The sequence below is a fragment of the Parasteatoda tepidariorum genome, chromosome 8 (genome assembly GCF_982258835.1).
Source record: "Parasteatoda tepidariorum strain Cologne lab strain chromosome 8, Ptep-v5.0, whole genome shotgun sequence".
NCBI lineage: Eukaryota > Metazoa > Arthropoda > Arachnida > Araneae > Theridiidae > Parasteatoda > Parasteatoda tepidariorum.
This window is the reverse complement of record NC_141762.1, coordinates 78,398,512-78,425,804: the sequence shown is the minus strand read 5'-3', so window position 1 is coordinate 78,425,804 and position 27,293 is coordinate 78,398,512. Positions and strand designations below refer to the sequence as shown.

The window sequence follows — 27,293 nt, the reverse complement described above, 5'->3', positions numbered from 1 at the left end:
GGAGATGTATTGGTTGTTAGTGTAATTATGCGTGGAAAGTCTGGACCACTCATGTCATTAACTTCAGGGTTTTCACCAGTTGTACTAATTTACATGCATGTGAAGAACTTTTACTGCTTATGTCACAAAAATCAGTTTCATCTACAAGAAAAATCATTTGCAATTGAAAACAATGTTTAATAAACAAAGGATTATTTAAATATTAATCGATGCTATAAAGTCATCAAAATATTACACATTTTTAAATTGTACATTAAGCATCAAATTTCATTGAAACAATAAAAACACCTTATCAGGTAAGAAAAAGTGTGTCCGTTAAGTAAAATGAAGACAATTAGTTCATTCTTTTTCAGAGCCATATTAGAGTATTGCAAGAAGCAGTAGTTTGTTGCGATAGCCTAATACAAAATTAATTTGTAATGTTTGTTATTAGAATCATAGGGCAGCATTAGGGTCGAAATTCAATTTTAATTAGTAACAAATGATATGATTACAGCACAATTTTGGTAAAAATAATTGTGAGGGGATCATTTAAAATTGTGACTGAAAACTGGGTCACAAATTATATTAACAGGTTGAGAAACACTTCTATAAGTGCAATCAGTTACAGTTACCTGCTTTTAGTCATCTTTTCTCTCTGTGCATAATTTTTCCCGCAGTGGACTGATCGTTAAGACACGGTTCCCAGCAGATCACCGAAGTCAAGCATCACTGGCTGCGGTCAGTGTGCGGGTGGGTGACCACTTGGATCAGGCTGCGTAGGGACCGAGGGTGAGCGGTATTGGTCCTCGTTAAACTGTGTTACCGTAAAGTGCTCGACTTCGCACGCAGGTCGTCGGGCTACCGAAGCGGGGGTGCCATCCCCTCCGCAGAGGATCAAAATTGTGATGGCATGTCTTCGGTTCATCCTCCGGGATGTATCCCAGACCGTCGCCAATAGCCTATTGTGCAGCTCTAGTGCGACGTAAATGAACAAATCAATCAATCAATCAATCTGTGCATAATTTTATTAAAGATTTTTTTATATAGATGTGGGAGATAGTGCAGCATAGGAGTAAATGATGACGATAGTTTAATAAACATAACAATTTAATAGAAATAAAAGGTTAGAACGATATAACAGTGACATGGGGAGAGCTGCCTTCTCGCAGTGGTCTCCGGATTGCATGTGACTAAGAATTAGAGTGTTCTATGGTATAAAGTAAGAGTTAATTATAAATTCGGGAGTTCCCCTTCTGGTCTGGCTGGCGCCTCTCAATGTCAAGAGGATGATGCAACTTCCTTTAATATTACAAGATGGTGGATGACGCAATGTTCGCAGTTGTTACACTATGGTGTTGAAACCTACATCAATCGGCGATCCTGACATCAAAATGTCCTCATTTTCATCAGAATAGCTACCAGACACAGTTACCTGAAATAAAAAAGAAAAAGAACGAGAAAGCAAAGTATAAAAATATAAAAAGCAATTTTTTAATTAACTGGCCACGGTTTCATGTGGTCAGCTGAAGTATTGTTTGGTCCTTCGTGATTCCCGACTTTTAGCACATCATATCTATCATTCTTCTTCACTTTTGTGATTTGGTATGGACCGAAGAACTTGGGTCTTAATTTGAGACCAGATCCAAACTGAGTTCTCTGGATTGCAACAAAGTCTCCAATTCGATATTCGTTGGCTTTCTTTCTTCTTTTATTGTATTGTCTGCGGTTCTCTTCTTGGATCTTCAAAATATTCTTTTTGGCTTCTTCTCGAATGTTCTCTCTATCTTGGATAAATGATTCCATGTGTTCTTTCTCCAGCATTTGTAGAATTTGTAAGTCCTCTTTTGTTTTCATTTTCACTCCGGTCAGAAGCTGGAAAGGTGTCATCTGATTGCTCCGAGAAACTGTAGAATTAATGGCACGCTGTACTGCTGGAACAAATTTGTACCACTTAGTAGGATCTTTTATTGATAGTTTTGCCAGTATCGGTATGAGGATCTTATGCATTATTTCCACTTGTCCATTACCACGAGGAATGCCTGTTGTTATTTGCACATGTTCGATACCTTCATCTTGGCAATAAGTCTCAAAATCTGTTGAAGTAAACGCAGTACCTCGGTCAGTAATTATTCGTGAAGGATTTCCAAAAGTTATTTGTTGAGCTTTTAACTTATCTATTGACTCTTGACTTGACGTAGATTTGGTTGGGTAGAACCAAACAAACTTGGTAAAAGCATCTACCACGGTGAAAATATGTTTATAGTTCTTATTAGTTGAAGGCATGGGACCAATGAAATCAATATGGTAAGTATCTAAAGGAATATTATCTTTAGGAATCGGGTTCAAAAACCCTTCTTTTTTCCCTGCCTTCCTATTTACTAATATACACTCTACACAATTACTTACAACATTTTCAACACATTTCTTCATATCTGGAAAATAATAGTGTTGTTTAAGTACATCAAGAGTTTTAGTTATACCAAAATGACCTTTAGCATGTGTAGATTTGATAATGTCAGTTTGCATTTGTTGTGGAACCACTAGTAAATAATTATCATTCTCAAGTTTATATAAAACATTATTTTTTACCACAAAATCGTCAATTGATTTATTTTCCAAAAGTTGTTTAATAGAGTTAATATATTCATCATTTATCTGGCAAGTAACAATTTTAGAGGTTAATTCGTCACAAGTAATATGCATAATTGGATACCTACTTAAACAATCAACATGTTTCATTTGTTTACCTGGGCGATGTACAATTTCATAGTCAAAATCTTCCAAAAATAATGCCCACCTAGCAATTTTAGGAGTTAATTGTTTTTTACTCATAGTCTTTTGGAAAGCTGAACAGTCTGTTACTAGTTTAAATTTATTTCCCACCAAATAATTTCGAAATTTTTTCAAAGCCTCAATTATAGCCAACACTTCAAGTTCATAACTTGAATAATTCTCCTCTTGAGGAGTCGTTTTTTTACTCATATAGTGTATTGGGTGTAATTTGTTATCATCAGATTGCTGAAAAAGAATAGCACCATACCCAAATTTACTTGCATCGGTATGCAATTCAAGCTTTGCTCCTTGTTTAAAAATGTGTAGTACTGGATTTTCAGAAAGTTTTTGTTTTAGAGTTTGAAATGCTGTTTGTTGTTCTGGGCCAAAATAAAATACTCTGTTATCCCGAAGTAAATCACTTAATGGTTTAGCAATTAAAGCATAGTTAAGAATAAATTTCCTAAAATATCCGGTTAAACCAAGAAAACTCTGCACCTGTTTAGTAGACTTAGGTACAGGAAAATTTTGAACAGCTGATGTTTTTTCGGAAGAGGGTTTAATGGTACCGTTCTCAATAATATAACCCAAAAAGTTAATTTTAGACATCAAAAATTGGCATTTCTTTAAGTTAAGTTCTAGTCCATATTCGGATGCAGTTTGTAATACTCGTTTTAACCTGTTCAGTGCGTCAATTTCACTCTCTGCGGGAATAAAAATATCATCCATAAAAATGACAACAACACCTTCTCTTAGAAGATCACGGAATACATAATTGATGTACCTCTGGAATGTACTAGGGCTATTACACAACCCAAATGGCACTTTATTAAACTCATACTGCCCATCAGGTGTCACAAATGAGGTGTACTTTTTACTGTCCTCGTCTACGTCAATATGGAAAAACCCATTTCGAAGATCAATTTTGTTACAAATTTTAGAACCCTGTAATTGGTCTAACACATCTTCAATAAGAGGTAAGGGGTATCTATCTTTAATTGTTTTTGAATTTAATTTCCGGTAATCTATACATAATCTTAGGCTATTATCTTTCTTTTTGCAAAGAACTATTGGGGAACAATAATCAGAGCAACTCTCTCTAATTATGTCTGTTTTTAACCATTCTGATATCTGATCATTTACCTTTCGTTTCTCAGAAAAAGATAAACGTCTAGCTCTTTGACATACTGGGATTTCATCTTTTAAAATAATTTTCATTGTTAACTTAGTGTCTTTAATTTTGTTTGGCTGGTAATTATTAATCAACGCGGACAGTTCATTTCTAATACAAGGGTCATTAACATGTGATAAATCAAGTTCATCATTTCTATACACATTGTTGATATTAAATAAAAAACTTTCACAGGAGCAAGAGTCATTAATATTAAAACAAGAACATTTATAAAAATCTTCACTGTTAGAAGTTTTGATTTGAGTATTTACACTTGAAGAAAGCTGACCTAGTTTTATTAATTGCTCATAAATCGTTGAATTTATTATTGCATCTACTTTAAGTTCATCCGAAACAGCGGCGCTGACCTTCAACCCTGACTCATTGGGATATAGAGACATATGGATCTCTACAAGTTTCGCTTTCCGTTCATCCCCAAAACATGACGTCAGCATTATATTAGATTTAGGAAAATCTTTTATTTTTATTTTATTTGAATTAATCACTGATATTTGAGCCCCAGAATCAATTATGGCTTTCACCGGGTGATTTCCATTCAAATAAATCTCAGCATACTGTAACTCGTGTTTAAAATTATTTTCTCCTGATGGTTTGCAGGAATTTACACTAAAGCTTTGATTTAAGTTATCACTGGGAGGGGTATTTTTTCTTTCTGATTTATCGCTTATGGATTCGTATGTTTTTTTCGATCTCTTTTCGCAATCACGTGCAAAATGGCTGACTTCTCCGCAGATGTAGCATTGTTTCTCTGCTCTATTTTGTTTATTTATTGGTTGAGAAAAACGATCCGGCTGATTTTTTCTGAAATCTCTGTTCTCGCCGCGAAAAAAAGTGTTCTGCCCATATTTATGGGTATTGGAAACTTCTCTGTGAGGCATATTTTTAGACGTAGTGTAAATGTCTAATTCTCGTGCTAACTCGACAGGATTAAACCAATTTTCTCCCTGACGGATTAAAATATGACTGGCCATCTCTTTATTTAATGTCTCAATTATTTTATCGGATATGATTAAGTTGCATAATGATTTAAATGTTTCAACTTTACGTAATTTGCAATAATACTCGAAATGTGAATTTAAGCGAGTAGCAAATTGAATATATGTTTCTTCTTTAAATTTTGAGGCATTTTTAAAGTTATTCAAACATTCTTGGGGAGTTTGTTGAAAATCGCGCAGTATTAAAGCTTTTAATTTTTCATAGTTTTTTAAATCCTCATCTTCAATGTATAACAAGATGCTGTTTGCTTTTTCACCTAGTATATTAATTAAGATTTCAGCTTTAAGCCCCTCATTTATGTTTTTCGTACTAAAAGCTCTTTCTAACGATAAAAAAAATTGATTAAAGTTTTCAGGTTTCGATGGAACTGGAAGAGATAGAGTTTTAATGCTATGAATTAGATTCTCAATGTTTGCTTCGGGTGTATAATTTATTGTTTTGGGAGGGTCAATTTCAAATGCTTTGTTTTTCGCCTCTATTAAAAGCATTTCTTTCTCGAGTCTTTCTAATTTTAGTTTTTCTAACTCAATCTGAATTTCGCTTTGTTTAAGTTCCCTGTCAGCTATTTGTACTCTTTCTTCTACGGCGTTAGCTATCAAATTTTTGACAAATTCAGAATCATTCTTAAATATTTCGGAACATTCAATTTTTTCTTTTAATTTAACGATATTATCGCTGCTGTCTGCGATGCCTCCTATTTCCTCTAATACTTTTACTAGGTCTTCTTTCTTTGAATTTTTATACATTTTTAAAATTGAAAATTTCCTACCTTGATTGAAGAGACTCTCAGTGTCCAATGGTAAACCAATGTTTTTCGATTCGTTGATTCAAACCAGATTCGTATCCCTTTTCGTATCCAAGGATTTCACGATTGCACTTCCCCGGAAAAGTTGACTGCCTTGCTGATTTGCACAGGATATTCCAATAATTTCAGGAAAGTTCGAAAGTTTCAGGAAAGTTTCTGGATCAATTCTGCCCTTCTCGACAGAAGTTTCTGGATCAATTCTGTCCTTCGCGACAGACGTTTCTAGATCAATTCTGTCCTTCGAGACAGATCCGGTTATTGCTGATTTAGGAAAGTTCAGGTCTCTGCTGCTGCTTTTCTCCAGTCGCTGATTTTTTGCTGCACTTCTCCCCTCTCGATCAGTATGACTCCTGAAAATTCGTGGATTCCAGCTGCTTTTGCTGCACTTTGATAAATCGCTCCTCCACAAGCGTAGAATTTCGGTGAACAGTTCGGTGATTCCCCTACTCGGGATTTAAAACAGGAACAAAATCTGGATCTCCTTCTCGAGCGCAGAATTTTGCTTTCCTTTTTTTTTTCTTTCGGTGAATGTCCCCTTCTCGGGATTTCTAAAGTTACTTAGCTGAAAAATATCCCCTTCTCGGGATTTCGAAGTAGTTGGTTAAAATCCCCTTCGCGGGATTTCAGAGTTCGGAAATAGTTACAGCTCGATGTTCAAATTCCGGACGAAAGCCCCCATTATTTGTGGGAGATAGTGCAGCATAGGAGTAAATGATGACGATAGTTTAATAAACATAACAATTTAATAGAAATAAAAGGTTAGAACGATATAACAGTGACATGGGGAGAGCTGCCTTCTCGCAGTGGTCTCCGGATTGCATGTGACTAAGAATTAGAGTGTTCTATGGTATAAAGTAAGAGTTAATTATAAATTCGGGAGTTTCCCTTCGGGAGTTCCCCTTCTGGTCTGGCTGGCGCCTCTCAATGTCAAGAGGATGATGCAACTTCCTTTAATATTACAAGATGGTGGATGACGCAATGTTCGCAGTTGTTACACTATGGTGTTGAAACCTACATAGATTATATTTTTTCATAAGTCAACAGAGCTTAACTTGTGATCTGACTTGTCACTCATGAATAAATTTCCAAAATTTACATTTTCAAAACTTAAAAAGTACAATAACTTAATCTTAAAAAAGAAACAGTGGTCATTTTTAAAATCTACATTAATCCAACTTTAAAAAAAGTAGCACACATTTTTGAAAGAGACAATAGTTTGAAAATATGATGGATGTCTTCAACATGAATATTAGTTTAACTTTAGAAAAGACAAAGGAGTTTTTTTCTTTTTTTACAAAAAAATAGACATTATCTAAACCTTAGTAAAAACAGTTGAACACTTTCAAAGTAAACAACTAAACCTTAATATAAATAAGAAATAGCAACTAACTATTAGAAAAGACAAAAGAAATTTTCAAAGGCAGTAGGTTTGTCAGTTTCATTATATGTTTGAAGGGAGCAAATTCAATATTTCATCAATAGTTTTGACATTCAAGGGTATGACTCATTTGAGTAAACTGTATCAGCTGTTGCTGAAGACAGTAAAAAATATAAAATATTCATAACATAAAAAATATTAAAAAGCTTTCATAATACAAATAACATAAGAAAAGGATTCGTAATAAAGGAAGAAAAAACTGACCTAAATGTTATTTTAAAAAAAAGACACTGAATTTTTAAAAAGGTTTTTAACATTATTCAGCAAAATACCCTTTATGCTAAAAAAAAAATCACAGAGGACCAAATCAAAGGGTATAACTCACAGCTCGTTCAAAAATAAATAAAAATCGCAAGTTTAAAATCCATTTGCCGTCTCGGCAATTTTAGTTGAAGCGACAGATCACGATATAAAAATATTTCAATATTTTCTCGATATTATTAGTTGCAGTACCTAATATTTAAATTCACAAAAAATACTTACGTTTAAAACTAAATTAAATACAAATTGTCAGTTCTTTCAACTACAAGAACTATGTGTAGTTTAAAGAATAGTATATTTTTTAAAATAAATAACTAATCTACGAATTTATTATGATAATCATATAAATAAAAGAGGATCTACTCGCTCGCTTGTAATCTTTACTTTGTTAACTACAGAGTAAAATGAAGAATTCTTTGGCTCAACTAGGTAAAACAATCAAAACATACGACAGAAATAGGCAGCCGGAAATAAAATAAGATATAAAAACAAACTTTTTTTTCTTGATAAGATTATTGTTATGATAGTTTACTGATTGTTATGATAGTTTACTTACATTGTTGTCAATTTTTTTTATTGATTTGAGCTAATATTTTAAGAAACATTGTTCTTAAAATAGTTGAGAGATTTATATTTGTATAAAATTAAAAGGAAAGTACCTAAAGTGCTTAGTATTACTAGATGATAGGAAAAGAGTTAAAAAGGTACTTTTAAAGAAACCTTTTTTTTAATACAATTAACTGAGAATGAATCGTAATTTAGTCATAAATAAGTAAGTAGTATTATCCACTTTGTAAGTGAAATTGAAGTATTTTATTTATGTGGAAAAAGAACTCATTCAGAGTTATTATTTAATAAGTTAAAATAAATTCGTTGTATGATATGCTCGATTTTTAAAAACGCTGTTTTGCATATATAATGAATGAACGCTAGGTATTGGATATATGTTGCAATATTGGTATTGGGTAGCATTTATAGAAACTTTGATTCATAAATGTCCCTGTTAAAAGTTTTATTTTATTTTTTAAGATATACCATATGTTCAAATGAATTTATTGAAATTACTCTTTTGCTGTGATTTTTTACCAATTTTCATCTATATTTTGTGATTTTTTTCTTTTCTCTAACGTCAATGAAGATGGCTGTTAATGTAATGTTAGAGTAGAAATTGGTGTTCCAGAGTCACTTTTAAAACTTTTGACTGTACACAATAGCCTTTGTGCTAATATGTTTGTTTTAACTTAACTGTGTTTTATGTACATTCTGAGCAAGCCATGACTGTCACTCATCTAGATACATGTTATGAATCAAATTACAACATTGAAAAACATTGGAGAGCCCATTGCTTAAGGACCTTATTTGGTCAATTGCCTGGCTAGAATTTTGGACATTGCTGCTTCGTGAATATGCTATTTTAGACAATGTAATCTTAGTTTCAATTTTTTTCACTAGTAAAATATGCAGATTTCGGAAATAGGTCAAAAATTTGATTAATTATCAATTCTATTTGGAGGGTAATTCTGCATTGTAGCAATCATGAAACCTTTTATACTATTGTTGTCATCAGAAAGAGCTTCCATTGAAATTTTAGCACTCAAACTTAAGAAATTTTAAGTTAAAATAAATGTCTCCTTGTAATTATAGTACAATTAAAAATTCCGCTTGTAACAGTAAACTTATTGATGTTATTTGCCGCAGAGTTTCAAGCAAAATTTGAATGTTCCAGTAAGTCAAAATTTTGAATGAGAGTATCTGACTTTTGGGAAATTATTGAGAAAATTCTTGGTATAGTCATCAGGGAGTTCCTGAAACTTCAATATTCATTCAGCTTAGAGGTTCAGTTGAATTTTGACTATTAGAGCTATTAGAATGTGAATGGAATTTTGAATAAATGTAAATTAATATCTCTTAACTATTCTATTATTTTTCCTTAATCTATTCTATTTTTATCTTAACTTATATGATTTCTATCTCTTTTAGATCTTCATCAAGGAACTTGCATCACTGTTCTAAAAGCAAATTATAAATAAAAACCAAATTTATTGTCTAATAATCAACTCCTTATTTGTGCCTTAAACAGTTGAGAGCATATTGTCGTACGTTCATTTATCCCTTTATTTTGACGTGTAAATACCGATCATTTAAGAAATTTCTTTTGTCATTTGCTTGCAACAATAGACGTTATGCATTTTAAAGGAATCAACAGTTTTTTTTATTATTATTATTTATTTATTTTTTTAATGATACTTTATGATATCCTACAATAATATACACCTTAGATATTTTTTTATAATTATTTAACTACTTATCTCTGGCATATCTGGGAAAATAAAAATAAAATTTTAATATCATACTTATTAGGACAAAGATAAATGTTGTTGCATAGAAAATTGTTTATAAGATTATATGCAAGTACATGTATGAGAAATTTCTTTATTGTGTATTTTATGTAAAATGAACCTTTCAACTGAGAAAGATTTGCCTGACCTCTGTAATGTTCCTACCATTGCAAAAAGTTATTCTTGTAGTATATGTGATAAGACTCTTTCTTCAAAGTCTAATCTAATAGCACATGTACGTGTTCATACTGGGGAGAAACCTTACTCTTGCAATGTATGTAATAAGAGTTTTTCCTATAAGCAATCTCTAACTCATCACAGTCGTGCTCATACTGGTGAGCAACCTTATTCTTGTAGTGTATGTGATCGACGTTTTTCAAAGAAATATTATCTGACAGTCCACAGTCGTACTCATACTGGTGAGAAAAATTATACTTGTAATATATGTAATAAGAGTTTTTTCAATAAGAAATATTTAACTGATCACAATCGTGTTCATACTGGCGAAAAACCTTTTTCTTGTAAAATATGTAGTATGCGCTTTTCACAGAAATGTCATTTACGTGGCCACAATCGTGTTCATACTAGTGAGAAACCTTATTCTTGTAGTATATGTAATAAAAGTTTCTCCTTTAAAAAATGTCTAGTTGAACACAGTAGTGTTCATACTGGTGAGAAACCTTTTTCTTGTGATATATGTAATAAGCGTTTTTCAAAAAAACATCATTTGAAACTCCACAGTCATGTTCATACTGGTGAGAAACCTTATTCCTGTACTATATGTAATAAGAGTTTTTCCATTAAAAGAGTTCTAACTGAGCACCATCGCGTTCATACTGGTGAAAAACCTTATTCTTGTAGCGTATGTAATAAAACATTTTCGCAGAGAGTTACCCTGACTAGACACAGTAATATTCATGCTAGTGAGAAAGTTTTGTCCACACTATCGACAGATTCTGACATAAAATAAAAAATTAAATCTTGTCAAGAAAAAAATTATGCTATATGATAGTCAAGCAGCAAAAAAACTATGCTATCTAATTTATTCAAGTCTAAATCAACTGATATAAAACACACATTTGAGATTTTCTATGATAGCTGCCTTTATAAAATATGTTAAAAATCTTCATGCATGTTTAGATCACAGTGCAGTTATTAAAAAAAAACAATGCTAGAAAGAGCAAGGCATGCATTTGAATCACTAAAAAACCAGTTAAATTGTCGAATATGATTGTTATGCTTCCAATATGTTAAAATTGCCTTTGATTTGCTTCCTTTAAACTTTTGCTTTTATTTAGGCATTGCACTTTTCCTGATAAGTTCGGATTCCGAATTTTGAGATTTTCGGCATTTATGTATATGTATAGTCGAGGGTAAAATGAATGTGCTTCTTGATTTTGAAACATAAAAAGTGGCTTCTGATAAGGAAAAATGAATTTATTTCTGAAACAATTTATTTTAGATGCTATATTGACTCTGTCAAGGTTTTAAGGGCCATTCTCATCCACATAATATATTTGTCTTATCTCATAACATGTGTACATTTCTGCATAAGGAGTTTAATATAAAACCAAGAGATATGTAAGATAAATCTGTGTATCATAAAAAAATAAAATTAAAAAAATGAATGGAAAAATTAAAATTGAGTGTCTCAAAATATTTAGAGTGGAATTAAATGTATAGTCAGTCTGACAGTCCCCTGAAATGCATTTTTTTTTTTTTTAAAGTGAAAATGTAGTGATTGCTGAAATGAGTAAGTGTCCACTACACACAATTTATAATTTTTTTTTTTAATTATACAAAATAAGTTTTTTATATAATTGAATGCTTCATTTTACTTTGCAATAATCTAAAAGAATTAGTTATAATTCGTAAACAATAAAACTAATTAATTCGTAATAATATCATTTATATTTACATACAGACAGGAAAATGAATTGATTGAAGAACTAGCCTTAAGTGAAAAATAATATTCTGAAATATTAAAAAAAAGAGAAAAATAAGGTAAGGTTAAGTTTTAATTAAATGTGTTATCGCTAAAGTGTAGAAATGAGTTATTCTACAGATTATCTTACTAAGATGGTCTATAAAAAGGTTTTAAAAAAAGCGCTTCATTTCTCAAATAACCTAAGTAATCTACGAACTAAAATAGGTAATCTACACATTACAAATCAAGCACTCGTTAAAGTGAAAAGAAAATCTTTGCTGAAAGAACAGCAACGTTTCTGCATGCTTGAATTAGCATAATATTATATATTTACTATCGCTATCTAACAAATAAAGTTACAACAATCAACACATTAATTAGTATATAGAATCATTAAAAACTATCATACAAAGAATCAAATGATTTGAAATATTAATGTAATTTAGAGGATTAGCATAATGTCGTTTGTTAATTTTTCACTATCCAAAGAATCAAGTCAATAAATGCAATCAACGAATTAGTTTATAATCTGAGAGAAACAAACTTCTGAACTTTAACTATACGAAAACCGTAGATGCGCACTTTACCAAGGTTAATTGCCGGGTGGGGAATCTTGATTTCACATTTAAGGGGATTATTCTAATGTTTGCAGATTAGTTTGGTAATGAGCACATCAATGACTTTCGAGCTTAGTGGTAACATACAATAGAGAGGAAAAGTTTTGAGACTGTATGTTTTTCTGTTCCATTTTTTTCTGTGAGCGAAATTTCTTAATGATGTAAACTAGTAATTTGTAAATTTTGCCATACTATTTAGAGGAGAAATTAATATTAGACTTGAAAATTTTTATTTTAACAAACACCAAATGAAGAATTGAGATCAAAAGTTTTTTGACAATTCAGTTTTTCTAAGCTTCTATTGAAATGAATGATTTTAAGCTTAAAAAATATTTCAAGTTTTTAGTACTACTTCGTTGCATATCCTTTCGCTGCGATGACGGGAACACACCATCTAAACATGGAATTAATGAGGCCTTCTGAATGGACTTAGGTTAGGAATTTTCGCCCATTCCGACTGAAAACCCTGAAAAAGTTCTGCACTTTAAAAATGCTTCCGTGCCCCGACTTTTCTTTCGATAACTTCCCAAAGGTGTTCTATTGAATTCGGGTCATGTGATTGACTGTGCCAGTTCTAAGTTTTAACCTTCAAAGCTGTAAAACAACTTGCTACAATTTTAGAGATGTACTTAGGATCATTATTTTGCTAAAACATCTGTCCACGAGGTATCTTTTTATGAGCATAAGTAAGGTATCATGTAAACCTCTAAAAAAAATGTATAAACATATTTTATTTTCCATGGATTTGCACGAGGAGATCACGTATTATGATGGAAAGTTCCCCAGGCCATTACTCTGAACTGCTTCAGTGTTAGCCGCTGATACCAGGGTTCTTTTCTGGTGCCTTTTGGGCAGCGAATAAAACGTCAGCCATCTCTTCCAAACAAATTGAATTAATCACTCCAAAGGAGCTTCCAATCCTTAGTAGTCCTTGCTTGTTTGTGCTCCATTGCAAATTTCAATCAGATCGACATTATTCTTTGTCCGAATGAGAGTTTTTCCAGGAATCCGTGTACACAATTCAACTGCATTCAGGCGACGTCTTATGGTGCGTTTACTCACAGTGAGTCCATGTTCGGTGACTATTTCCTTGCATACTGATTACCGCACTTGTTTGGTTCATCAACCAACTTTCTTCGGACTAACCCGTCCTGAATTTGAATCGTTTTTCTTGGGGCTCCTGATCTTGGAAAATCGTCTCCACTTTTCCCATCCTTCCTCTTCGTTACTATGTGGCCAACAATTGATTTTGGAATTCCAAACTTGGTGGCGATAGCAAATATCAAAAAAAAATTTTCTCAGAATCTTTAATAATCAAAAGACGTACTTTTCCCTGTTTTCATATTGAAGATAAAATAAACACCAATTCTTTCACTTAGGAAATAGAATTCTAATGCTTATTAAAATTAAGCTAATGAGTTTCGAACACAACGACACGGCTGTGAGTTTTAGTTTCGCCTACAACAACCCAGCTGAATGATTTCCCAGCCTTATACAAAGTGTCGCATTCTTGAACAGTGGTCACCAACTGGCGGCCCGTGGGCCACATCCGGCTTGCGAAGCCTTTTTTTGTGGCCCGTGAACTAAAATATATTAGTTTTCATTTTTTAGGGCGATTTTCGTAAAAAAATCTGTATGGATTAAAAATACTTTTCTTTCGTTAAAAAAAAAACCTAATTTCTTTGTTTCTGTGAAATTTAACATACCAACGGTGCAAAAAAAAAAAAATCTTCTCAGGTAAAAATCTACTTCTTATTTTAATTCGTATTTCAATACTTTTGTTTTGTACAACTTCATAAAAATCTGACAGTAATATTTAATGTTCCTTCAAACATAAAAGAGTCCTATATAAAATTTTGATAAATTTGCCCGCCATTTGACTGGTGTTTTTAATTGCGGCCCCCGGCCTCATGTAAGTTGGAAACCCCTGTTCTTGAACATTCTGGGAGCGTAAGAATACGTAAAGCTAATTTTCATATCTGCTCCAAGTTTTCGAAATTATAAAACCATTTACATAAAACTTGTATAGAAAGAAAATATCAAAATCGTTATTTAAAAGGCAGGGACTGGAGTGAAACTAAATCTATATATTTTGCGTGGAATTCCTCTGCTCTAACCACTGAGCAATAGGAGCACTCTTGTGTGAAAAATTATCCCATATACTATTTAAGTTAATTATTAAAAATTTCAATTTTCCAAATTCTCGTTTGGTGTTTATTACAATAAAAATTTTCAAGTCTTACTAGTTGCTCCCCTAGTAAGATGATTAAGGCTACTAGTTACTAAATTACGTCATTAAAAAATTTTGCTTACTGTATGCTTTTTTCAAAGGATAACTAAATTTAAATCATATCAATGAGGAAATTTTATTTTGAAGTTTATGTAAGTTAGGATATTGAATTATCATATCTCGTTTGAAATGGATCCCTGAAAAAAGAAAGTCATACCTTTAAAAAAAAGCATTGCTGCCTGCATTTAACTATTTGCCAGCAACAAAGTAAATAAAATATAATTATTATCTGCTGCATATTATGTATTAAAAAACTGTTTTTTGTATTATCCAAATATATCTGTCTTGTTAATAATATTTTATTAATTATAATAAAAAGTTTTGTTACCTAATTTTGCCTGTATGTTTATTTTTTTAAAGCGTAATATTTCAAAAAATAAAAATTTTTGTAAAACAAAATTCTCAACCTACCACTATATTATTGAAAACTATCTGTTGTTTAGTCATCATATTAAGTTCTTTCTCTCAAAAAAAGTGCGCCTGCTCAAATACGACAGTTTTCTATTTCACTGTCAAAATGTTTATGTTAGAGATACAAAATTTTTTTTTTTTTTGTTTTTTACAATTTAAAAATTAGTAGCTTTCTACTATTACGATATTATTTTTTTATGATAATGTATTTTGTTGCTGTTTAAGTGAGCAATACGAAAAAAGGTTCTAAGGAAGAAATTATCATTCTAGTATCAATACAGAACAGCGAGAAATGAAAACTTCAACTATTTTTAGAAATTCTGCGGACACATCAAAAGAATATGCCTTTTGTTGACCATATGCTTATCGTGCCTCCGTATTTTTCTTTTCAGTGCAAAGTTATTGGAATCAACGTTCAGCTCGCCTACCAATGAGGTGACTCAGGTTTGAATCCCATCAGCAATGGATGGTCGAAACGAATTCTGCATCCGGCTCACACCGATAACAGTGCTGACGTAAAATATCCATAAAAGTAGAGGAATCGCGGGTTAGAGTCCCCTTACCATCAGAATAACCGTGGGAGGTTTTCGTGGTTTTTCTCTACATTTAACGTAAATGCGGGTAAGTTCAATCAAAAAATCCCCTCGAAAGCAAACTTCACCCAATTCTTAATCCAGGAGTTCCCTTGTCTTCTGGATTGGGTTCAAAATTACAAGGCTACGGAGTTGAACATTGTTATTTGAACAGTACGCAAAGAAAGAAAAAAACACCCTGAATAATTTTTGACCTAATAATTGGATCTTCACGTTCTATGACTCAATCTTAATGGTTCAAGGGGATAACCTCAAAGATGCTAATTAATTTTATAAGTTACGAAACCAGACACTAAAACATACTTTATTTTTTTTCAACGGTTTCGGATTTCTTACTCCCAAAATATAAGGAGTTGCTGCAAACTATGGAATATATGGTCCCAATAGTTTGTTCAGGAGAGCGCTCTAAAGTTTGGACTCCTTAATCTTAATTTTACTTTTTGCGTATTTTACCATATCTCGAAAACTTTTCAGGCAAATTTAAAAAATTTTTACGCACAATTATAATTACAGGAGAGAGAAGCTCCTCTCTTTGAAATGTGCTATTTCTTGTTTCCATAGCTGCAGACGGCCTTAAACTTTATGGCAAAAGAAGTTCTTTTGATAGACAAACTATACACGCCTCTTTATAGATGATGAAGAAGTATGTTTCCTAAACAATTCCCATTGTTTGATATATTTTTCACAGCAATATTTTCTTTATTTTTCATGAAAAGTGGAAGACGCAATATATCATACAAAGAAATTTAAATCATAGTAAATTATTTTAAATTATCTAGATCAGCGATTCCCAAATGGTGTTCCGCAGAACCCTAGGGCTCCGTGGTTAAACAGGTTCAGAGAGTTAAGACCTTTAAATAATTTTTTTTTTCTTCACGCTTTTGAAATCTGCAATTACATTTAGAGATCCAATCAAACCCTTATTATTTCAATTGCCCACTCTATGAAATTATATTTAAAGAAGAATGCCAAAGAGAGAGAAATCAAAATTTAATATATATATATATATGAATTTTTTAACAACAATAATGAAAAATAATAACGACATGCATTTAAAAAATATTGCTATAATATTTCCCATTGCGCTTCTTAAATCAAAATAAAATAATTGAATTTGAAAGAAATATAAATATTAAGAAATATGTTTCCCCAATATTCATTTTAAACGTTTATAACAGTTCTCTCTCTATATATGTATAGCAATACAAAAACTAATTTTGAGCTAGACTAGATTCCTCTAGACTCTTACAGATTGCGAATACAATTGTCGAACATAAAACCTAATTTAAGATTATTAAGGATAATAGAGTAGTCTTTTAATTGTTAATACGTACACAATTGTCTTAATTTGCTTTAATTAAGAAGTTGGGATCCTCCGGAAGCAGCTTAATTAATTAGGGTTCCGTAACCGAAAAAAATTGGGAACCTCATTCACAAGACACAACATATTCATATTACTATACGAATATTATTGTCGGTCCGGGACGGAAAATAACTTCTTACGCCCGTAGTTGAGACTCCCTAAAACCTTAATCTGCAGAAGAGCAAGCACAAAGAAACATACATATGCAAAAAATATATATATTCCACCATTTTTAAGCATTTCGTCAGTTAAGCAATACAAGGAGAGAAAGAAAAAAAAAAAACTAAAGCCTGTAAATATAAAAAAAAAAGTGTTCAATCATATTTTTTAATTTTAATAGGTCTTTCTGTCATCACATTTTTCATTTTGAGAAACTGATTTGATTTACTAACGAGTGCAACTTCTGGTTCTCTCGTGGCAGGTACTTTTTAAAAGACTCTTGGACTAAAATTTAAAAAAGTGACTGATTCATGGAGTTCTTGAAAACCATTTTTCTGTACAGAACACTGTGATGATTACTAAGAACATATGGAGCTGACTATCTTTCTTGGCGGTATTGCATACAACGGAATATAATTTCATACAACAGAAACCATAAGTAATGATAGGTAAATGGCAGAGGCAACTTATGAAATTATAATATCTACAGGCTCTTGCTTCTTTATTTTTTATTCGCTTTGCCTCAGCCTTTTCAACATTTAATCCAAATATTTCTCAAAATCTAATTCATCATTGAAAGATGATATAGACTCAATTGCAATGCCTATGCCCGTATTCTGACTGTCCTGATTTGAATACTCCAATTGTTCTGAGAATAATTTCCTTCTTAGTAAAGGTCATAGATGACTTTCTTCTTTCTTAAGTCTTTTTATTTTCGTCACGAGACAAAATTCTAACTGTCCAACAAAAACTAGAATCAGAGTCGACGTGTTTTCAAAGACTTCCTTTTGCCCCAAAATCTGTGTAACCCCAATTCTGCCTACCCACCCAAACAAACATATAACAGACAAATTCAAGTCAACTCAGACAATTTCAATAATAATAGGTGCTACTAACTGAAAGGAGGAAAAGACATACAGGGAAACCTGTGATAGTTGGCCATTTGAGATGCATTGCTTTAGTGGTCATAGAGGGGGCGAGCTTTTTTTTTTTCTTTTTCTCTCTATTAATTCATAAACCATGTTGTCCAATAAATTCATACATTTATCATAAATTGTCGATCAAAATAAAGATAAATGCAACTTATTTATGATCACTTTTAAAATTCTATTAATAAAATTCTGCACATGTATCTTAAGAAATGATATCAATTACCATAATGAATTGTAATTTTTTATGTTGTTTTCGTCGCACTAGAGCTGCACAATAGGCTATTGGCGACGGTCTGGGAAGCATCCTCGAGGATGATCCGAAAACATGCCATCACAATTTTGATCCTTTGCAGAGGGGATGGTACCCCCGCTTCGGTAGTCCGACGAACTGCACACGAAGTCGAGCACTTTACGGTAGAACAGTTTAACGAGGAGGAAACCGCACACCCTCGGTCCCCACGCAGGCTAATTCAAGTGGTCACCCACCCGCACACTGACCGCAGCCAGTGATGCTTGACTTCGGTGATCTGCTGGGAACTGTGTCTTAACGATGAGTCCACTGCGGGACTGTAATTTTTTATATAAATATTGAACTAATTAGTTAAAAAAAAGGAAACAAATAAAAAAAAAACAAGCATGCAAGTTTTATTAGTGATGTACGAAAGGTATTTATTATAAATAATTTCTTAAAATATCAGTACACAAGAACATACATATACTATTGTTTTCAAAATTTATATTATTACATATACTTAAAAACCTATTTGTTGCAAAAGCCCTTAAAAGTTTTCTCATATAGTCAACTGCACTATCAAAGAGGTTTAGGCTAGCTTTTAACACTATTTCCCAATTCAATGAAATTCTAATATATAAATATAGCATACAAAACTTACAAATAAAAGTTCAGTAAACTTATGAAGATTTAGAACAACTTTCAATAATATTTCCAGATAAGTAAGAATTATTTACATACAAGATAGACAAGTGGCCAGGTTGCATAGAGGTTAATTTGACAGGTTTCACTGTACCTTTATTTAATAATACTAAAAGCAATTTCATACAATATTCATAACATTAAATAAATTAACAATAAAAATTTAAAACATCATTTTTTTATATTTGAATTTTTAAACATTTAATCTAAATACACAACAAGCGGACGGTCATCTATTACTGAGAGGGGAAATAAAGTTCAATTCAATAATTTTCGATGTTATTTGTTTAAAAGTCCAGAATTTTACAGCTTTTAAATACGCATGAACAATTATGCAGATGATAAAACACAGATTGACACAGAATTTTTATTAAACATATTTTGCATACTTTCTCCATTATTTAGGTCAAAATAAGTGAAAAATATCATATTTAGCATTTTAGAAATTTATGGTAATAAAATACAGCAAGAAACACAGGTGTTTTTGTATGCGTTAAAGATAAAATCTTCCAAATACAGCTCCCTTCCAAACAATATTTTTTACAAATTTGTACTTATATGCAGTTATTGAGATCTATGAAAAACAGTTGTTCATCAATGAAATTATTTTATTTATAAAATTTTTTATAGATAAATGTTTGAATATGAATGAAAAAAATATTTTTAAACGACTTATTTTGGATTTTTATATTTTAGAACAAATATAATTACATTAATTTAACAAATCTTTTTAGTAATTATTATACTGTTTTTCATACTTAAAATATACCAATATATATTTTTGCTTGTAATTAGAGCATCAGAAACAAAAATATATAAAAGCGACACCAGTGACACATCGGTGTCAAAGGGTTATGCAGTGGTCGGAAATAGTATACTACAAGCAGCGAAACTAATGAAGTCGATACCTCTTATTTGTAGTTTATAGTGTACTGTGCTACCTTTTAAAAAGAGTAGTGTAGTGAGCAGTGCAACACAAAAAGAACAGTAGTGTGTAGAGATTTCTGGTAACTACTTTTAATGTTATTCTAAGAAAAAAACAAATTTCAAATGCAACTATTATTTCAAATCTGATAAGTACTACCTCTTATTCATAGTTTATAGTGTACTGTGCTACCTTTTAAAAAAAGTAGTGTAGTGAGCAGTGCAACACAAAAAGAACAGTAGTCTGTAGAGATTTCTGGTAACTACTTTTAATGTTAGTCTAATAAATAAACAAATTTCAAATGCAACTATTATTTCAAATCTGATAAGTAAAAATCTTTACGGGTCTGTCAATGGACGCAAATAAAATACCCTTGTGTCTGAGCATAAGAATTACAAATTACTAATATTTAAAATAGTTGTTATGAATAATATGTCATTTATTGCTAGAGCTGTATCTTCGGATGCAAATGTACACTTATAAACTTTGTTATTTCAATGGAAAAAAAAACATTTTGCTGTGTAACTTACAATGTACTTTCTTTCTTGGAGGAAATAAAAGGGTATTAAAAGTTTTAAAAAATCACAAATATTTGATCATTTATTAGCATTGAAATTAAATATTCGCTGGCGAAAAAATTATTAAAAGTTTATGGTTAAATTAACAAATTCATAAGAAATAATTTAGAATAATAATAAACTGGGCCGATGAATACTAATAATTGCTCATGCTTAAATAAAAAAAAAATTTTTTTACATAACACCATTTTAAACATGGGCATAAATTAAACTCTCCAACAAAGTTTGTCTCTTAAAAATAGTGGAGTAGAGTAGTTAATGGTCACTATATTTAAAAAAAAAAGTAGTTGTAGTTAACTATATGTGCAATAAAATACAAAAATAATGTAGTATACCCGACCACTGCTCTTATACAATATAATTCTGAAGGAAAACATGAAAGTGATTAGTTTGTTGCAGCTGCTGTAGATATTACAGCACGACCAGCGTGAACAAAAAAGTGAGAAGCTAAATTAGTTTTTCGAGAAAATTTCTTGTTACATATATTACAAGAAAAAGGTTTATTATTAGTATGAACAACACTGTGAGTCTTTAAACCATTCTTTCTTGCAAAACTTCTATTACATATACTACAATTATAACTTTTTTCCCCAGTATGAATAAGGTAATGAGTTTTTAAAGTACTACTTTGTGAGAAATTTTTATTACATATGCTACAAGAATAAGGCTTTTCGCCAGTGTGGATAAGGGTATGCTTATTTAAAGAAGTGTTTCTTGAAAAACTCTTATTACATATGCTACAAGAATAAAGTTTTTCATTACTGTGAACAAGCCCGTGAGTCATTAAACTACTCTTTTGGGAAAAACTTTTATTACATAAGTCACAAGGATAAGGTTTTTCCCCGGTATGAATACGTATATGAGCTTCCAAACTACGTTTCTGTGAAAAACCTTTATTACATGTATCACAAATATAAGGTTTCTCCCCTGTATGGACGAGGCTATGAGTTATAAGATTACTCTTACTTGAAAAGCTTTTATTGCATACATCACAAGAATATGGCTTTTCTTTAGTGTGAACAAACCCATGAGAAGTTAAATGACTTTGTTTTGAAAAGCTCTTATTACATATGCTACAAGAATAAGGTTTATCACCTGAATGCACAAGACAGTGAGTAATTAATACACTTTTGCAGGAAAAAGTCTTATTGCATATGTTACAAGAATATGGTTTGTCTTCAGTGCTACTGGAATTGTGGATAGCTGTGGTGGGTGCATGAGCAAAAGTGTTACTACACATGATAAATTTTATTGGTAATTAAATGCGTGAGTAGTTAGACATAGGATTGAAGTTTATGCATAAAGACTCAAGTAGGAAGGTTAAGGTTGTTGGAAGATTCTATTTATTTATCTTCTACTTTTAGGTTGCGTTCAAGGATTTTTGTTTCTAATCTAAAAAGAAAGAAAAAATTATGTGAGCCAAGAAAATCATATTTTTAAAAAAAATATATATATATATATATATATATAATGTAAAAGCTATAATCAGGTAGATTCCAAAAAAATTGAGAAAAGTTTAAAAAGTTACTGACCTCTCTCTTTCTAATCCTAATGTAAAAAGTTCCCATAAAAATAAAACTCCAACAAAATTCTTATTTGTAAAAAGTCTTTAAAAAAACGGCTCTTCACAGAAATAATGCTTTAAAAAAGTATAATAAAATAAATTGCTTTCAAATTCTGATCCTTACAGGGTTGACTCTTTAATGTCAAAAACTGATTTTTGACATTAATGGCATGTGACTTGTATTCTGTTATTTTACTTAATTATGGTTTATCAATTGCACCTGTGGTGATCCTACTGACATATTTTACTTAAAAAAAAAAAAAAAAAAAAAAAAAAAAAAAAAAAAAAACGATAACAAATGTGGCAATTAAAAGTTATCTAAAGAAAAATTTATTTCAGAAATCTATTTTATTCCAAAATCTAGTTAACCAAATTAGTTGATTTTAAACACTGTTTCCCTATAGGGAAAACAGTGTGTAAAATCAAATAATTATAATTATTAATATTTTCTACATGCATCATAGGGTCAGATAGGGTAAAGTTGGTATGTGTTAAAAAATATTATCTTCTCCTTTTAAATTGAGAAAATTTGTTTAATATTTTAAAACACATTTACTGAGATTGTGGCAAGCTTTTTTAATTCAGTTTTAGAAGCTGATAAAAAATTTAATGTTTACAAACTATCTGTTTATAATCAACTTATACAATATGTTAGTTTATAATGCTGACAAACTTTCTTCCAAAATCATTAAAAAATGGCAAAAACTATTAATTTTAGTTTAAATTGGTAGAGGGACATCTAAAAAACATTGAAATTTAAGAAATTTCAAAATTCTATTTATTATGAATTATTTTCTGAGTTGGCATAAAGTGGGTTTATGGTTAAGCTTAGCTAATATTGTATGATAGGGATATTTTTTTTTACTTATGTGTTAGCTTTAGTGAGTATCTACTACTCTATATTTTATAATGAAATAGCTGAAAAATAATTTACTAATTTGTTTACAGCTCTACATAATAATTTTAGCCCTAACAACAAAACTTCTTTAAAATTTTATATTTTAAAGAAGAATATTGGGGTAAATATAGATGCAACAGACATATTATACAATTAAAAATATTACCAAAATAATATAATGGTACAACTTAGTGAGCATATTTTAAGATATAAACGAGTTTTCTCGCAAGTTTCTACCTTTATATGGCAGTTTTTTCATGAAAAACAAAACAATTTCCTTAAAATAACTAAATTGAACAAAAATACTTCTTCTTGGGCACTACAGCCTATGACAGGCCAAGACCGTCCCAATAAGTTTTTGACATCTTGATCTATTCTGTGCCATGGCCTTCCAGTCAGTTATTCCTATTATCTTTAGGTCCCTCTCAACTGTGTCCAGCCACCTAGTCAGTGGACAACCGCTTTTTCTTGTACCTTCTGGTTTAAAAAAATTTTCCTTTTTGCGGGATTTTGGTCTTCAGATCTATAAAGGTGTCGTAGCCATGGAATGCGATTGGCCTTAGTAACATGAACTATGTCTGGTTGTTGGTACTTTTTATATAACTCGTGATTGTAAAGGGTGCGCCAATTGTTATTCTCATAGACTGCACCAAAAATTCTTCTAAGTATCCCTCTCTCAAAAATCAGCAATTTGTTATCCTCTTTTTTATTAAGAATTCAGCACTCATTACCAGATAGGATCACATGCCGTAGGAGTGATTTGTATATGTTAATTTTTGTCTTTTGTTTAAGAAATTTACTTTTTAGTTGGCTTTTTAAACCAAAGTAGCACTTGTTTGCCATTGCTAAACAGCTATCGATTTCAGTATTTATGTCATATTTGCAGGTTACAGTAGTCCCAAGATATTTAAATTCATCAACAGCTTCAAATTCATAATCATTCACATGCAAGGGCATTGCCTTAACTTGACAAAACTTAACTAAATTTACTAACAAGACTTAACTAAATTGCCTTAACTTGATTGCTTATTAACTTGACAAAGGCAACACTCAGAAGAGTCAAGTGCAGAACAAAAATACATGTCTGCTATAGATAAGAACACTTTAAATTTCCACTATATATATTAATTTTTACACTCTCATTCATATTTCAAATAAACCAAAGATTAATCGAGTTTTTTTCAGTTTTTTTTTCTGATGAAATTGTGTAGAGTTCAGCAAAACATACTGAATCCAAAGTGAAACTTAATTTTGATATCCATGAACTTTAAATCTTCAATTTAATAACACGAAAAAATGTTGTTTTCTGTTTTAATCCTGATACATTTATTTAAGAGCATTTATACTTTTAAAACAATCTTTACAAACGTTTTTTTGTGAAATATACAATAATTTTAGAACTATAGCAGGGTAAAATTACATCAGAAAACAAGATTCACTTTTAAAATAATAGACTGTCTGATTGTATAAGAGTTGGAGTAAAATTTGCATTTATAAAGATAGTGCTTCAGATAGGCACAATAAATTCTGCTATAAGACTTTGTAAGTATTACTATCATGTAAGTATGTTGAACATAACCGAATGAGAAAATGCTTTCAAAGCAATCATCAAATTATGATATGAATAAAAGAGGGCTACAGAAAATTTGACCAGTATTTTGGACCTTTTTGACCTGAATATTTGTCAAATTATTACTTGGAAAAGCTTTTTTGAAGGGAAATTTTAATAGATTTAACAAAGAAAAATCTAAAATCATATTTTTTACAGTACAGAATTAGAAATAAGTTTTACATATATTTTTTAAGTTCTAAAACTTAATGCTCAGAAAGACACATGGAAAAGCAAAATTTGAGGAATTAAAACTCTAGTTTATTTTATACTGAACTATGAGTTTTGTAATACTGATTTTTTTCTTTTTTTTAATTATATTCAGGCAAGTCAATTCTTTTTTTTTTCAACTCTTTATGTTTAAAAAACTGAGGAAACTGATTTTTTAAAGAGCATTTCCAATGAACATTTTTCTTTCATGGTAACTTTTTTCTAAAAAAAACACCAACTTGAAAAAGTTAAATTAAGATTTTTAGAGTTAAATCCTTTGTTTAAAAATTAAGAACGACTTTTGTTTTGGTTTCTATCCAGCTTTTTCTTTTTCAGAAGACGATTTGATTATGATGCAGCAATTAAGAGGGTTTCTATTAAACTTTAATCTTCACTTTTTCTTGAAAATATGGTAATGGAAAACTGAAATGAGTAGCTTTAAAATTCTTTTGAAAATTAAGATCAATTTTTAATTTTTCTGTTTTGCTTTTGTATCTTGGTTTTTTTTATCGACATTTCAATGATAATGCTGCATTTTTAAAAGCATTTTTGATAGATTCATTTTTAGCATTAAAGTTTTGTTTTAAGAATTAAGGGGATATTTTTTTCCACTCTTTTTTTTCTCTTCAACTTTACAACTTTAGGTTGCTTTTTTTATAGTCTGTTAGTTAGTTTTTTCCTCATCCTAAATATTTCTAATTATCTTAATATCTAATTATCATCATTATCTTAAACATTTTTATTAAAGTTTTTCTCCCTGTATGTTCTATTAGTATGGGGTACACCAATAATAAAGCTAAGCTTTGATTATTTTTTAATAATGACTAAACTTGTTTCCACATAGTAAATAATATTTATGAATGATTTTCTTCTTAAAAAATGTTGCTATCCGGTAGCTGATTTTCTTGGCCAGATATTCAGTATTCGGTTAATCACAATTGGTTACTTCTCACTGTATTTAATTTGATTGATGATATGTGCACTTTAAGCCATGCACAAGTCTGTTCTCAGGGGAGAAGAAGATACGAACAATTGTAGTGTGGCAACAGGATTGCTGAGAGCAAGGTTTAAATTACAAATTTAGGTATAATGTTAAAATTAGTTAAATATATAATATATATATTTAACTAATATAACACTTATATAATGTCTTTTTAACTAATATATAATTAGTTCAAAAATTACTTCATATAATAAAAAAAATATATAAATAATTGTCATGTTCAACAATATATTACTGATTATTAGACACAAAATTTGTCTTGTGGCCCACAAAACCTATGCATGGTCTTGGCATGTGCACAATACAATTTGTTTCAAGAAGAAACATGACTCAAGAATTTTATGAGTACAACAATAAATTTTTTTCTACTTTATCCAAGCATTACTCTTAGCATAATTTTTATGCCAAAGTAAGAAAATAAAAATTTAATAGTACTCGTTTCTACATTTCAGAAAGGGACTTAAACAACCACTTACCACATTATCAATATAATCAAATTAGGTACCCATTACCACAATAAATTAAACAACACTAGCATTTATAATAGTTGAGCAATTTTTTTACTCTTCTCCAAAACGGAAGAGTACTGAATAGATAAATGATGTGTTTCAATACTTTTTTATCTGTTCAATCTTATTTGCAATCTGTTGATTTTTACAAAAATTAAACATAAATACTCACATTGGGCTGTAACAGTTTAATGAATAAAGGGATAATGAATAAAGGGATAATGCTACATAAAGAAAAATACTAATCAGATATTGCCCCAATTAGTAGCACCTAGAATTAACTTAATTGTAAGAAAAAAAATTTGTAATTTAAACTAAAGTATTTCAATCTAGTTTAATATTTAAAAAAATTAACAGGTCACAACTTACATAAATTTTTACTGGTGAGCATACTTTGAATAAACAGGATTTGTTTGAATCAGTTCTGTTGTAACATAACTAATTTAATATTTAAAAGTAAAAGAGTGCATTTCATTGCAAGAAAAATTTTATAAGTTATAATTAAATAACAATAACATTAAGAAACTAAACAATCATACAAAGAATCCGGGAACTGTATGACAATAAACTCAAAAAGTTAATCTTCAAAAACTTATTATTTGGATATAATATATAAGAATATCTTACACTGTACTAGCGAGTCACAAACATTTTACAATTTTCAAAGCTTATTTATTCAAATGATTAACTATTCCTTTTCCATAACGGAAACACGACATTCAAGCTTTGTCTGATATATAATTTCTACTTTTAGCTCAACCATATAAAGATTGTTTTGACTTACGAGTCACTTATTTCTGTGGGCACGTTACTTTGTGGGTATTTGCTAAATCAAAAAATAAAAAGAATTTACTTTTTTTTTTACAGATTTTTTGTTAGGATGAAGTCAGATATAAAATTCTTATTGGAATTAGAGTTTTCCTGCTTATAGCTTTCATGTTATAGTTTTCAAGACATGAAGTGATTGATTAACCGTGGATAAGAAA

General features: G+C 30.5%; 3 protein-coding genes across 6 annotated transcripts; 1 reads left to right on the top strand and 2 right to left on the bottom strand.

The window, feature by feature from the left end:
• On the bottom strand, positions 1–7,796 carry LOC139425686 (retrovirus-related Pol polyprotein from transposon 17.6). Of its 2 annotated transcripts, XR_015435904.1 has the most exons (3): positions 7,669–7,796; positions 1,349–6,758; positions 1–141 (listed from the first exon to the last, which is right to left on the bottom strand). XR_015435904.1 is itself a non-coding variant. In XM_087169193.1 (2 exons), exon 2 carries the CDS (start codon positions 5,686–5,688, stop codon positions 1,474–1,476), a length of 4,215 nt encoding a protein of 1,404 aa, XP_087025319.1. In that variant the 5' UTR covers positions 5,689–6,758; positions 7,669–7,796; the 3' UTR covers positions 990–1,473. The 2 variants fall into 2 exon arrangements, 1 of the variants encoding a protein (XP_087025319.1); XM_087169193.1 differs by lacking the exon at positions 1–141 and having other exon boundaries at positions 990–6,758.
• A 195-nt stretch (positions 7,797–7,991) lies between these two features.
• LOC107451300 (uncharacterized) lies at positions 7,992–11,409 on the top strand. The gene is made up of 2 exons (XM_016067352.4): positions 7,992–8,218; positions 9,427–11,409. Exon 2 carries the CDS (start codon positions 9,901–9,903, stop codon positions 10,753–10,755), a length of 855 nt encoding a protein of 284 aa, XP_015922838.1. The 5' UTR covers positions 7,992–8,218; positions 9,427–9,900; the 3' UTR covers positions 10,756–11,409.
• A 7,389-nt stretch (positions 11,410–18,798) lies between these two features.
• LOC122268283 (uncharacterized) lies at positions 18,799–27,240 on the bottom strand. Of its 3 annotated transcripts, none has more exons than XM_087169191.1 (2): positions 27,092–27,240; positions 18,799–21,906 (listed from the first exon to the last, which is right to left on the bottom strand). In XM_087169191.1, the coding sequence occupies exon 2, from the start codon at positions 21,752–21,754 to the stop codon at positions 20,900–20,902; it is 855 nt and encodes a 284-aa protein (XP_087025317.1). In that variant the 5' UTR covers positions 21,755–21,906; positions 27,092–27,240; the 3' UTR covers positions 18,799–20,899. The 3 variants fall into 3 exon arrangements, with proteins under 3 accessions (XP_087025317.1, XP_087025316.1, XP_087025318.1); XM_087169190.1 differs by having other exon boundaries at positions 26,935–27,214; XM_087169192.1 differs by lacking the exon at positions 27,092–27,240 and adding an exon at positions 26,677–26,866.
• Between the last annotated feature and the right edge of the window lie 53 nt (positions 27,241–27,293).

Excerpts from the sequence above, each read along its gene's own strand:
- LOC107451300 (XM_016067352.4), top strand. The coding sequence starts at position 9,901 with ATGAACCTTTCAACTGAGAAAGATTTGCCTGACCTCTGTAATGTTCCT.
- LOC139425686 (XM_087169193.1), bottom strand. The coding sequence starts at position 5,688 with ATGTATAAAAATTCAAAGAAAGAAGACCTAGTAAAAGTATTAGAGGAA.
- LOC122268283 (XM_087169191.1), bottom strand. The coding sequence starts at position 21,754 with ATGTGTAGTAACACTTTTGCTCATGCACCCACCACAGCTATCCACAAT.